This window comes from Coffea arabica, chromosome 8c (genome assembly GCF_036785885.1).
Source record: "Coffea arabica cultivar ET-39 chromosome 8c, Coffea Arabica ET-39 HiFi, whole genome shotgun sequence".
Taxonomy (NCBI): Eukaryota; Viridiplantae; Streptophyta; class Magnoliopsida; order Gentianales; family Rubiaceae; genus Coffea; species Coffea arabica.
In genome coordinates this window covers 45,223,263-45,235,646 of record NC_092325.1, presented here as the reverse complement: position 1 = coordinate 45,235,646, position 12,384 = coordinate 45,223,263, and the positions used below count along the sequence as shown (strand labels likewise).

At 36.8% G+C, this 12,384-nt stretch overlaps 1 protein-coding gene across 3 annotated transcripts; it reads left to right on the top strand.

Annotated features, from left to right (window-relative positions):
• Positions 1-200: 200 nt before the first annotated feature.
• On the top strand, positions 201-12,313 carry LOC113707464 (uncharacterized). 3 transcript variants are annotated; one of them, XM_072063747.1, is made up of 6 exons: positions 201-494; positions 733-1,527; positions 1,734-1,889; positions 8,613-8,771; positions 10,183-11,020; positions 11,699-12,313. In XM_072063747.1, the coding sequence occupies exons 2-6, from the start codon at positions 756-758 to the stop codon at positions 11,886-11,888; spliced, it is 2,115 nt and encodes a 704-aa protein (XP_071919848.1). In that variant the 5' UTR covers positions 201-494; positions 733-755; the 3' UTR covers positions 11,889-12,313. The 3 variants fall into 3 exon arrangements, with proteins under 3 accessions (XP_071919848.1, XP_071919847.1, XP_071919849.1); XM_072063746.1 differs by having other exon boundaries at positions 201-1,527; XM_072063748.1 differs by having other exon boundaries at positions 202-1,527; positions 1,764-1,889.
• Positions 12,314-12,384: the final 71 nt, after the last annotated feature.

The window sequence follows — 12,384 nt, the reverse complement described above, 5'->3', positions numbered from 1 at the left end:
CATTATTTAAAATATGAGAGATGTCTTAAACGATTTTCACTCATGAGAATTAATAATTCAACTCCTTTCAAACAAAAAAGAGAAAATTATGAATCCATCTGTATCATTAGCGAATCAGATTAATTCCAATCTGACAAATTTCCCTCCCAAAGTGCATCAGAATTCCGCTCAACAGCTGTTACATTTCCCACCAGTCGGACCCAGCTATCCACGTGGTGTCGTCGCATTATCTCCCTCCCCGTCTCCTCTGCTACCCAAAAAAGAAACACTCTTCTTTCTGCACTTGTCTCATATTCACTCTCCACTCTGCTCTGCTTTTCCTCCCAAACTCAAACGCTCCAGTTTCTTTCAGGCTCTTACAAGCAGGAAAAAAAAAGAGAGAGAGAGCATATTTTACCCATTTTGCAAAAAAGTTCTTCATCTTTCCTTTCGACGTTGTCGTTTTACCTGCCTCAGAAACCTGGCTTGTTCGGCTCCTTCATTTTTCTCCTCATGTGGGTTTCTTTTTTTCTTTGATACATCTTTGTACTTAAATCTCTCTTTAGTTTCGCGAGGAGGGTTTTCTAGTTGACGTCGATTAAACCGCTATTTAGTTGGTCTTGGGGATAAAAGTTTGATCTTTCCACTTTGTAGTTGAAGAAAATCAGAAAAAGCTGTTATCTTGATGTCGTTTTTTTAAAAAATTTTTTTTTTGTTTGTCTGATCATGGGTTTTGTTTTCTTTTTTAAAAAGAAAATAAAACAGAAATAAAAAGAATGAGTTCTCCAGACTCGAAGTCGGTGTTTCCTGAAATCACCGAGGAGTCATCAGTGCCTGAGCTGATGGCGTTTGTGCGGTCGTCTTTTCGCCAAGAGGATTTTCATGAGGTGGAGAGGTTGCTGGTAGGTCGAGAGGAGAAGATGGAGATGGAGTTGAGAAATCTGAAGAGGGACTATGAGGAGATGAAGAAAAAGTGTCAATCGCTGGAGGCTCAGAATTTGGAGCTTGAGGAGAAACTGAAGAAACGCAGGATTAAATGTCAGGAGTTGAGGCAGCAGCTGGTTAGCCTAGAAATTGAGAAAAGCCTAGCTGAGGACATGGTTACGCTGCGTGATGCTCAGCTGATGGGCTTGACTAGTAGAGTATCCAAGTTGGAGGAGGCTGTTGCTCGGATATTGAGAGTTCCTGTCGCGATCATAAGGAGCGGTGCTCTTCTTGCTCAAGAAAGGACGCAAGTCCAGGTTTCAGCAAATGGGGTGGGCCTTCCTGTTTATGACGGTCATAACAGGGGCATGAATATAGAGAATTTGCGGAACGGAAATTTGAAGAACGGAGATTTGCAGAACAGAAATTTGCAGAACGGAAATTTGCAGAATGGAGCTGTCAATCACGTGGGCAGTGAAAATGGAGAATTTCATCTCGAGAATTTGCACAAGGAATTAGGCGTTAATTTTGAGAATCACCAGACTATGGACTCTTTCCTGAATAGTCAGCTACAGTTTGCTCGCATCATAAGTGGTACTCAATTCCCTGACTTGCCGAAGGAAGGTAAAACTGAATGCGTGCTCTTAAAGCATTTAAATTGCATATTGTTCTTATCAATGTTTTGGGCGGTCTGGGATAATCGAGATGAATTTATAATCTTAGCTGTGTGAAAAAACGAGATTTTAAGATGACCGAATAAAGTACACTCTGGACATCATATGTTTACAGGTGGTGTATTTTTGCACTAGCTTGGTTAATGAATGATATAGGTTTTTACTTCGGGCCTGCGCAAACTGCAGAGACTGCAGCAAGTGACCATGACAATGCTGAGGCTTCTTCTGGTGCACAATTAACTTTTGATTGTGCTGAAGTTGAAAATGTTGCTTCTGACAAAAAGGAGGAGAGTAATGGATCTCCAGACACAGGTATCTTGTCATATACATCTCTGTCAACAATGTCTTTAGTGTGATTTAATTAAAAAACCAAAGCATGTAATTTCGTATGATCATTCCAAGTTTAAGAATATGGCCACAGAAAGTTATTTGCACAACTAAACCATGTTTAAGCTTGAACTTTTCCAGCTTTTGAGTGTTGACCAGTCAATCAGCAGTATTCTATTGGCAAAAAGTAGGTGCCACATTGAAATGCACGAAAGCTGTCCTTTGTCTGTGAATGGTGGATTTTCTTAAAGAGTGTTAGCTGCATTTCTGGAGGGACTCTGGGGTCATAAATTTAAAGCAGTTGTCAAGGACTGGACAGCTTGGTTTGACGAATAACATTTGCTTATTGGTCCGTGTTGATTGATACCTAACCAAGGCAGCTACTTCATACGATCCCTGTCATAGTTATAGCCAGTTAATGGTTTTATTTTTTATTTTTTCTTTTTGGGGGAGAGGGTTGGGGGTGTGTGGAGAACCTTAATACCTAACCAAGGCAGCTACTTCATACGACCATTGTCATAGTTGTAGCCTGTTAATGGTTTTATTTTTTATTTTTTCTTTTTGTTTTTTTGGGGGGGGGGGGAGATGGGGGTGTGTGGAGAACCTTAATAGCCATTGCCGTTTAGGCGGGACTCTATTCTTTTTTATCGGTGGCAGACCTATAATCCAATCGGTTGAACTTGCTTTTGGGGGTCATCTATCATTCAGATAGCTAGTGCCAAACAGAATTCATACAGAGGTTCCTTGAGATAGATGCAGTCTTAGCCTGTTTAGAGATAGTGTTACTGTCATCCCATTGATTGTGATTGGTGTTGCTTCACTTATCTCATTGTTACTGGACCTCTTGAATGTTTAGCCACTGACTTATGCTGTGCATGCATGAGTATGAATATACATACACATAGCCTTCTCAAAACTTAAACAGGCATTTTTGTATGAACCCCCTCTGATACCCATTCCTAGGGTTGGATGGATTACCAAAGCCCCTCTCTCTTCATCTCCATCCCCTGTGCCTGCCTTCTTCCCCGTCTACCGTTGTACACCACCTAAGGGGATGTAAAGTGGCATTAATCCACACATGATACAACCACCTATGGGTTCAATACCAATAAATCTTACAGCTCTAAAGTTACTCAGAATAAGATAAGGATTTAATAGTGCCTTGGTACAGCAACTATGAAATCTTGTTTCCCGAACAGGGGATATTCTGAAGTTGAACAAATACTAAATACCAGAAGCTTATATTATTTTTCTCTCCCTCGGATACTTTGAAGTTTATGAATATCAGGTACATGTATTTGTGTTAAGTGTAATTGATACTTTGCTATAAGGTTCCTTATTTCTCATTTTTTTTTTTATTTCCTTCTTCTGAAAGTGCCTTTCATCACTTATATTTTTGAGTTTTCTGGATTATTTTCTAGTGTAGAAAAGATTATTGGCTGATAGCTGAAGGGTAGTCATGTTGTGCCGTGGAATACCAGTGATGGGAAGTCACTATATGAAGTTGTTAGAGGGAAAATCTTGTAGCCTGCTGTTTTGTTTGTCCAGATGGAGGAAGATAAAGCCGCATAGGGGGGTTGCATCTGAATTTGGCATTGATGGACTCTTAATGCCTTAGTACATCAAAATTCTTTTTGTTGGCATTAAATTTCAGAAGGATAGTTCTTTATATTGTTAGTTTGTGTTTTTGCATTTTCTTTTTTAATTTATATCTTGGATTAAAAGGATATTGTGCTGTGATGATGATCGTGAGTTGTCGTGACTTTTTGGTTAAGAATATGTTGCTTTTAGCTTTTGCTAGTTATATCCATCTATGATGGGGCAATTAGTTTCACCTTCATGTGCTAAATCTTTGAGGAGAAGCAAGGAACACCTACAGAAACCTTTTGAAACCAATTAATGGCCCATTCGAGGGGATGCTTTCTAAGTTTTAGTTTATCTTGCAGTAGCATTTAGCTTTGTGCCATTTAACTTAATGCCCCATTAATATTTTATTTAGTACATAATCACATACTGGTGTAACACAGAGACTTTCTGAAAGGAGTAAAAGAATATTGGACCTTTGTCTCTTCCTTGAGGGTTACAGTAACTTGATGTTGGTGTACAATGTGCAAGCCCCTTCCTGATATCAAATCCCATCAACTAGCAAGAAGTTCTGAATCTTCTTTGTGTTGTCTTAGGACAGAATGGCGGCATTGACCAGAGGTGCAATATGTCTGGGAATCAGATCAATTGAGTTCTGAATGGATTAGCTCCTTGGTCCACCTCCAGGTTGTCAATACTCGTTAGAGGGGTTCCTGTGAGTGTCTAACGTGTTAATAGTGGCATGAGAAGGTCTCTCATGTTCAGCAAACTACTAAAACCTCTGCTCTCTCCGAAATGCTTCTTCTTCTTCTTCTTTTTCTCTTTACCAAGTTTCCTTTATTCTTCCTAGCATCTTTTCACACTTCTTTGATATTCTTTTGTGTGATAGATCATTTATTTTTTTACCCTCTCTGCCTTTGCTTTCTTTTAAACTCTATTTGATCACCTTAGACATCCCTTTCTCCATTGATTACGTAAAATCAATATCAAGACTCATGCGTGATACAAATTCTTGGTTGATCCTCCTCTTAACTTACTCTTCTTTTCTGTTATAGAAGGCAGATTTTGGTTAATGCCTTTGTTTTAGTATAATCACAAGCTTCACTTTAATGCCATCAACTTTCTATTTGATAACTGCTGTAAATGAGGTAGCTATAGTACCTTGGGCCTCCAAAATTTATGGACCCCTCTGGTATTATAGGTTGAGTAGATGATATCTTAAGGATGGCATTAGAACACCCTGGTTTTGGTAGGACTTGAGTTTATCAAGAATTTTTAATGTTCTTTTTTCTTTTCAATTGTACCCAAGGAACTATTTTGGTTATATGCTCCCTTCCATCCTTGGAGTAAACAAGAAGGTCTTCTTAACTTTCCTAGACAGGATTGGCCATTAGTCTAAAGAATATTTTTTGAAATCTTAGGCTTGGATTGATTTGTTTGACGCCCATATAACTTAGCTTAGGAAGATAAAGAGCAAAGACCTCTAAAAGCATTTTTTGCAGTCAAATTAAGAGATGAACATGGAGAACTCACAGCTTCTTGTTTAGCGCCATTAAGATTACCAATATCTTTTCCTTGATTGCTTCTTGTACTTGTTTCATCTTGTTCCTTTTTCCTTTGAGCTGTTTATAGGAATGTCTAGTAGTCTGTTCTCTTCCTTAATCCCTGCTTCTTCTTGCTAGAAATAGGGAAATACTATTTCTTGGACTATAGTTGACACCAAAGACTAACCGGATATTTGCTAAGAGAACAACTCTGAAAGTGCTTTTTATTGCTTAATCGTTAATGACACTGACTATGCCTGATCTATGTGAGGGTCTTCATTTGTGTATTGCACCAATCAACGCTAAGAGCATGCTCATCTATGAAAAATCAAACATTATCCAATTGCCACCTTTAGGACAATTTCTTAGCCATTTTCACCTTCTATTGCAAGCAACAGAGGGAACTAGGACTTCCATTGAGCTAACCAAAGAGCAGATTCCTCCAATTGAAGATTGTGGTACTATTTTTATATGTATATCACGTTATGACAACATAATTAACAACCAGAGGATCTCCTCAAGAAGTTGGTAGGTCTGGTGCAATTGCAGCAATTTGTTCATTGAAGATTACATTGGTGTCCAATGTACAACATAGTACGAATGAGGATATAATTGGTACAGTATAATGTAAATCATGGTGTTAGAAGCTTGGAGAGATTTCTCAGCTTGAGACGTTTGAAGGTGTGAAATCAGTAGGTATCAGAATATCAGATCTACAAATATTGCTTCATTAGCAGTTGCTTTACAGGAAATATCCCTAGTTTGCCTATTCATGCTGTGGCATGGGATTTATCGAGAATATCACTATATATATTAATGTAGAATGCCTTCCTCAAATGGAGGTGAAAAAAATATAGCATGTGACTTGAGAAAATAAACTTCTAAATTAGTCAAAACCACCTTTGCCAATTTGGGAAGTTGATTTAGTCCATCTGGTACAGAGGCCAGGAAAGAAATTTAGAAATGTGGTTTGTGAAATCAGTGTAGTGCATTCCAAACACCATGGAGCTTCTGGTGTTCTGCACTGATGCTCTAGAAGTAAAATGTCCCTATTTGTAAATCACAGTTTGGGAAGTATATGCTAAATGGAACTAATGTAGGACATGTAATTTTTTTTCCACCTTTAGCACCGTTAGATCGTGATCTGTTTGAGACAGTAATTGTGATAAAATGCTATCCCAAATTTTATAGTAACATACCAAGTGATCTAAGGACCCTATTAGGTTTTTGATTTATAAAGATCAAAAAGAAATGTTTTTTAATCTTTGTACATTCACAAGGATACAAATTTGTAGCAGTCAAAGTTGCAAATGTTATATCATTTCATTCAGAACCTAAAGCTTTGATGCTATGATTGAGGATCTGACTTTAAGATTTTAGCATTACAAGAAAAATCGAGCAAGCTGGCTGGTTATGGAACTTATTGATCATCTAGAATAATCTAAATCCTTTTAGTGACTTTTCAGATTTAATTCAGGAAAATTATTTTTTTATATTTGTTAACTTCTTAATCAGATCAGAATCTAAACCTCATCTAGTAGCCTTTACACTTTGGATAAAATGTCACATGATCCTGTCACTTTATGGTCTTTTTGTATACTCTGGAGTAGTCTGGGCTATTAATTTTTGTTTTTATTATTCTTTTGTGAAGTTGAATTTGTCATTGAAGCTCTTTTCAAACCACATTGTTGACAGGAGGGAAAAAAAAGAAAAAGAAAGACTCCAATTCTTTATCATGGTTTTGTTTACAAGGGATTACTATTTAGTGTATCCAAGCTGGTTTTTAGTTGGTTGCAAATGTGGAAGTCTTGAATGCGTTTCTCTCACTCTTTTCACGGCTTTGAGGGTGGTGTTTTACCGATATTGTTGACTGATATGCAAATGATGGAAGTGCAAATATAGTTAGTTACTTTGGTGTCCTTGAGGACGTCACCGTGATATGTTTCCTCTTTGATGAATGTTGGTTTTCTATTTCATCTAAAAGAAGCAACTATCCAGTAACTTCTAAGTTATTTATCCTTTGACCTAGTTTACATTTCTTTTTCCTTTTAGATGTCATCATTGATGACATAAATTGATGTGAAAATGTTGTCTATGCCTTATGTGTCTGTGGTTTGTATATATTGCCATGTACATCATTGTGGTGCAGTATGTTGGTCAAAATTTCGTTAATTTTGGAAAATGTTTCATAACAGAGTTGTATAATGCTGAAATCTCACATACATCCATGGAGACTAGTGTCTATTGTTTTGGTGACAATATTGAGTCTTTAGTGTGTCTTAAGTGGATGCTAGTATTTACATGTTTGCAATTCCCCATGAAAAAGTAAACCATGCAATTCTTTTCAAAGAACATGATGTGGTTTTAGGTTACCCTGGATTCACAGTTGATGAATAGTGGAGGTGTTTATGGTTAGCTAATTCAAATAATGATTGACAATTATGATATTTTACTGTTGTCAAACATTTTCTGTTGCTAGGAACAAACAAAAGATCAAATTTCAACTGTTCCCACGTCCAAATTTTGTGTATCTTCTAAGTATGATAGTGACGATTTAATGTTGTGCTCATACTTGTGCATTGTCCATCAAGGTCAAACATGTGGCTTTCATATTTTGCTACATACATGATGCATCACATGCTAAATGAGTTTCACTTTTTATCCTGCATACTCAAATCTCCTCTGAGCGTATGTGTCTCTGTATTAAACTCTCTGCTGTTGGTGCTGGTTTTTGTCTTATTACTTTGTAATTGCTCTTTCATTGGTAGCTTAAGCTCAGGATCAACCATAGCGTAAGATGTAACTGATAAAATGTAAACCTAGCAACATCTTTGGCACTCTTAGAAATTTCAGAAAATACAAAGGTTTTGTTTCAAAGGACTTGTTTGTACAGATTGTATGCTTAGCAGAGCTAATGTCATCTTCTCTCATATGCAACCAGATAACTAGATACCTTTTCTCATTTTTGTGGTATTAAGTTTTGTTACTATTTCTACAATTTGAAACCTATTACTTTTCCTCCATCCTGCTACAATTGTTAACATCTTTGACCATTTTAATTTTGTAAGTCAAATTCTAGAAGCACTTAATAGTTTCTTAGTGAAAGTTCTAAAGGCGAAAGAATCTTGATCTTTATACCGCAAGATCTAAAAAGAGATAACGGAAGTTCTTCTTCAATTCACTTTTATTTTCTTTTACCATCTTCTGCATTCAGCATATCATCCATTCTCATTCTTACGTCATATTTTTTAAGTTGAGTGGTCCTTTACCAGTGTCTGTCAAAAAGGTGACGGATTCCTCTGGGATCCTGTAGCATGCTGTTAATAAACTACTGCTCCTCCTCATGTGCACTAATGCTTGTGAAGTGAGACCTTCAAAAGAAATTTTATTCATGGATATGTATGACACGTTTCAAGAACTCTTTGAGATCATTGGTCCCCCTTATATGTTTGCATTTCATAAGGTTAATTAACAATTAAATGTTCCAAGAATGAAAATTACTTTACTAGTAAAACTGTAGGAGTGTCACTTATTTTTCTTTACCTGTTTGAGTCTGGTATAACCTCATATTTGGATACAGATCTCAATGGCAAGGAGTTGTTGGAAAGTAATGCGAGGACAATGAATGGACATGATGTGGTTCTGTGTTCTACTGATGTACAAGCTGCTTGTGATGCTCCTGAAGTTGGAACAGATAGTATTCACCCAGAAAAAGAAAATAAAACTTTGTTGGCAGCAGGTATTCTAATTTATTTGGTTCTTTTAGCTATATTTGTAGTCACGGTCTAGCAACTTGCTTGAAGTATTTCTCTTACGGAATTTAGTTACAAACCTGGATCTTAAGATTGATTTTTGTGAGCTTAAGAGCTTGTATTCACAGTATCTAAGCACCAGTGTTGATTTTCTTTGTTATGATAGGAGTGCATGTAAGGCATATCACTCAAATGCATGTAAAACCACTTGATGCTATGTGAAGTAACCCCTTCTTCAGAATCTTGCACATAATTCAATACCATATTGAAACTTATAATCTCCCTTGATTCAAGTAGATTTCTAATGTTCGGGCTGCACTGAAGTTTTACGTGCATCTAACCAGGTCAGTTGAATAATTTCATTATATTGGTGTCACAGAAGATAGGTCAATAAGCACTGAAGAAGATATGATCTGAAAACTAGCACCTTCTGAAACAAGCTTTAACAGTGGTAAATGGTACCCTTTGAGGGTTTTGGATGGTGTGCCACTTCTAGCTTTGTAACTGATATTGACTTAATCATGGTAGAATTGGTGCCTTGTTTCCCAAGGACTTCAAGTTGAATACTAAGTTAAAAACAAAAAAAGGGCGGCATGTCGAATCACTTGGTGTAAGGGTCTTTTTGAACTACTTTCAGACATAACATATGAATTTTACCAAGCAGTAGCAGCTTGTTGCTGCATTGTTCATGATATTTGTAACTTTTTGGGTCAGTCATACGTTATTATACTGGCTAAATGGAAGCCACCTCCATATTTTTAATTATGGAGAACATCATAACAGTTTTTGTGTGTTGTAAGTCCTTTGTTATTTTGAACTTTAGAATACTTGCTAAATCGAAGCAACCACCATATTTTTAATTATTTTGAAATTTATAACAGTGTTTGTTGTTAGCAACCTCCATACTTTTAATTATACACAAACAAACATAATATTGCATATCCTTCTTCCCTTTTTTATCTTGTGAAGATGTTTATTCTGTTGATCTATTTGGAAAGATGTTAATTTGCTACATTTTTAACCTCTTTATATTCATGTCATTGTGTTGTTTACTTATTAGCTGCATTCATGTTACACTTACTTCCCGGGATCAGTTTACATGACATGCCACATGAAGTTATAGTTCCAACAATCCAAATATACTGAGGGAAAAAAAAATCTAAGCTATCTCATGTCAAGGAATGCTAGCAAAAGCACCAAGCATTTGAAATGTGGCCAGTGAAACATAAAACTCTGCTTTCTTCAGCAATATCTAAGGACTATGAACAGATGCCTGCAGAAAAGTGACACTCTGGCCTTTTCAAAACCTTTGGCCATATTTGAGTTTGCATTCTTACATGTAATGTTTCTCGTTGAAACTTTTGTATCCTGTTAAACTCTGTATGTTTTCTGTTGCAGCTTTAACCAATACAGATAATGGTTGTGATAATCAAATGGGTGGTCCAAAACAATTGGTGATTGAAACTGATAGCTCCAATCAGGCAGCTGCTTCATGCATTCCAGTTAGTGAGGCGCCTGGATCTCCCATTGTTATTGAAATTAGTGATAGTGATGAAGAAAATCTTCCTGCTGGGTCTACACATTTCTTTACTACTTGTGCTTCAGACTTCAACTCAACTGGAAAGAAGGTGCCTTTCATTAATATTGGGAAAGGTGCATGCTTTATGAAAACAGAGGAAGAGGATGGAACTGGTTCCATGGAAGATTGTGATATTTATCAGATGCCAAAAAGAAAAAGAAGCATGATTGAGACTAGTGACACTAACTTTATGGTGGCTAAGAGGAAGAAAGAAGAAAATGGGCAGTTGCTTCGTGATGAAAATGGTTCCCTTGGTAGTGACAGCTCAGTGAAGCTTGACAAATCCGCTGGTCTTGAACCTCTTTTGCTTTCTGTTCAAAATCGCTTAGGAGAAGTAAGGAAAGGTGGCAGTGTCCAAATTGGTCTGAAAAAATCACTCTTTGATGATAATGATTACTCGAGTGATTGTACTTCTAGTGATTCAGAGAGCGAATCTTGTCTGGAAGCTTATGTGGATAAAATGGTTGCAATTGCTAAAGGATACAGGCTGAAGACATGGAATTTTGCAGCAGACATGCTTTCAGATCTTGAGAAGGATGATGAACTCTGCATGAATGCAGTTTGTGCTCTCTATCGGAAGAAAAATTCTGCAGAGAAATCCCCCATGAAATCATCAGTTCTTGCAGATCCAGGTTTTTCCTATTGTGATGCAATGAGGTATGACGAATGTGAATGCAGACAATCCATACTTTCCAATATGGTTCATTTGAATCTCTGACAATGAAATGCAATGATGTTTAAAACTAGTCATGACTGTGAAACAAACAGTTATTCAAGGTTTTCTTGTGTGCTGTTGCTGTGCTTTTTGCTTATTTAGATACTGGGAAAGGTTATTTGGGGAGGAGACTCTAAAGAAATTATTATCAAGAAAGCTGTTGCTTTTGAAATGTTTGGAACAAATTATAGCCTTTAATACTAATTTTGGCATTTGTCATGAATCTCTTTTTTCGGCAGCTTTACGAAAATTGAAGAAAATAAGACCAAGCCCACCTTTTAATTTCAACTGGATTTAATCTTGAACCAGCGTGGTATTTTGCTCAGCCTGTTTTGGACTGCGTGCTTCATTTTGTATGTAAATAGGATCAAGTTTCTTTTAATATCAGATGATACACTGTAGCAGAAAAGTGTTAGGGTATGCAGCTACTTGCTGAGAACTATCTACATTTGTTCCATTTCGGATGTCCTTTTAAGTATTGTCATGGTGAAAGGCATTGAAAATTCTATGCACTCTCCTATTTGAGGGCTTAAACACTCGTTCATTTAATAGACCTTGGTTTTTCAAGTTCTTTGATTGCCTTGACTGAAGGATGTGCTCGTGATTTTTTTTTTTTTCAGTGTAACTCAATTAGCTGAGTTTTTAATTGATGGGGATCCAGAGTTCAAGTTAAAGAGAACTGTCTCAGACGCTCAACAAAAAGATCCAAAAGTGCTTTCAAAGTGTAAAGATCTTGCGATTCAGTACTATGAGAAGCTGTTTGAGTTATATCAAAATGGGCAGGATCCTTTCTTCCATCCGAAGTTCTAAGCTCATTTTTAAGAAGTTACTGAGATAGATGATGCATACAGGCTAACTTATACACATGACAGGCTGGGGTGCCTCAGCATTGATAGTCTTTTTTTTCTTACAGCCTAATATGATGGACCTGGTGAAGTTCTTTGTCATACAAACTTGCATGGATTGGAGGCTTTGCATTCTTCAATTTGTATAGTGCAACTCCCTGAATGCAAACAGCCTTCTGAATAGTTTTGCTTGGTTTGGTCATAGAAATAGCCTATAATAGGTAATAGTTTTTAGAATATTTCCCTTAAAATACAGTATGTGTATTCTCTGGAATACAACATTTAGTCAAGTGGTATTTATAGTTGCACACGATCAAACTGCAGCTAGAAATTGTTGAGTTATATAGGCCATGCAATGCAGCATCAAAATTTACACAGATTGTCTGGAAACTCTCTCTCTTCTTTTTTGTCAGCAAAATTCACAGTAATATCTGCTCTGCGTCATGGCTTCAAATGCTGTC

Coding starts and splice junctions, on each gene's coding strand:
- LOC113707464 (XM_072063747.1), top strand. CDS start 756: ATGAGTTCTCCAGACTCGAAGTCGGTGTTTCCTGAAATCACCGAGGAG. Junction 1,528..1,733: donor CCCTGACTTGCCGAAGGAAG/GTAAAACTGAAT, acceptor TGAATGATATAG/GTTTTTACTTCGGGCCTGCG. Junction 8,772..10,182: donor TAAAACTTTGTTGGCAGCAG/GTATTCTAATTT, acceptor TTTCTGTTGCAG/CTTTAACCAATACAGATAAT.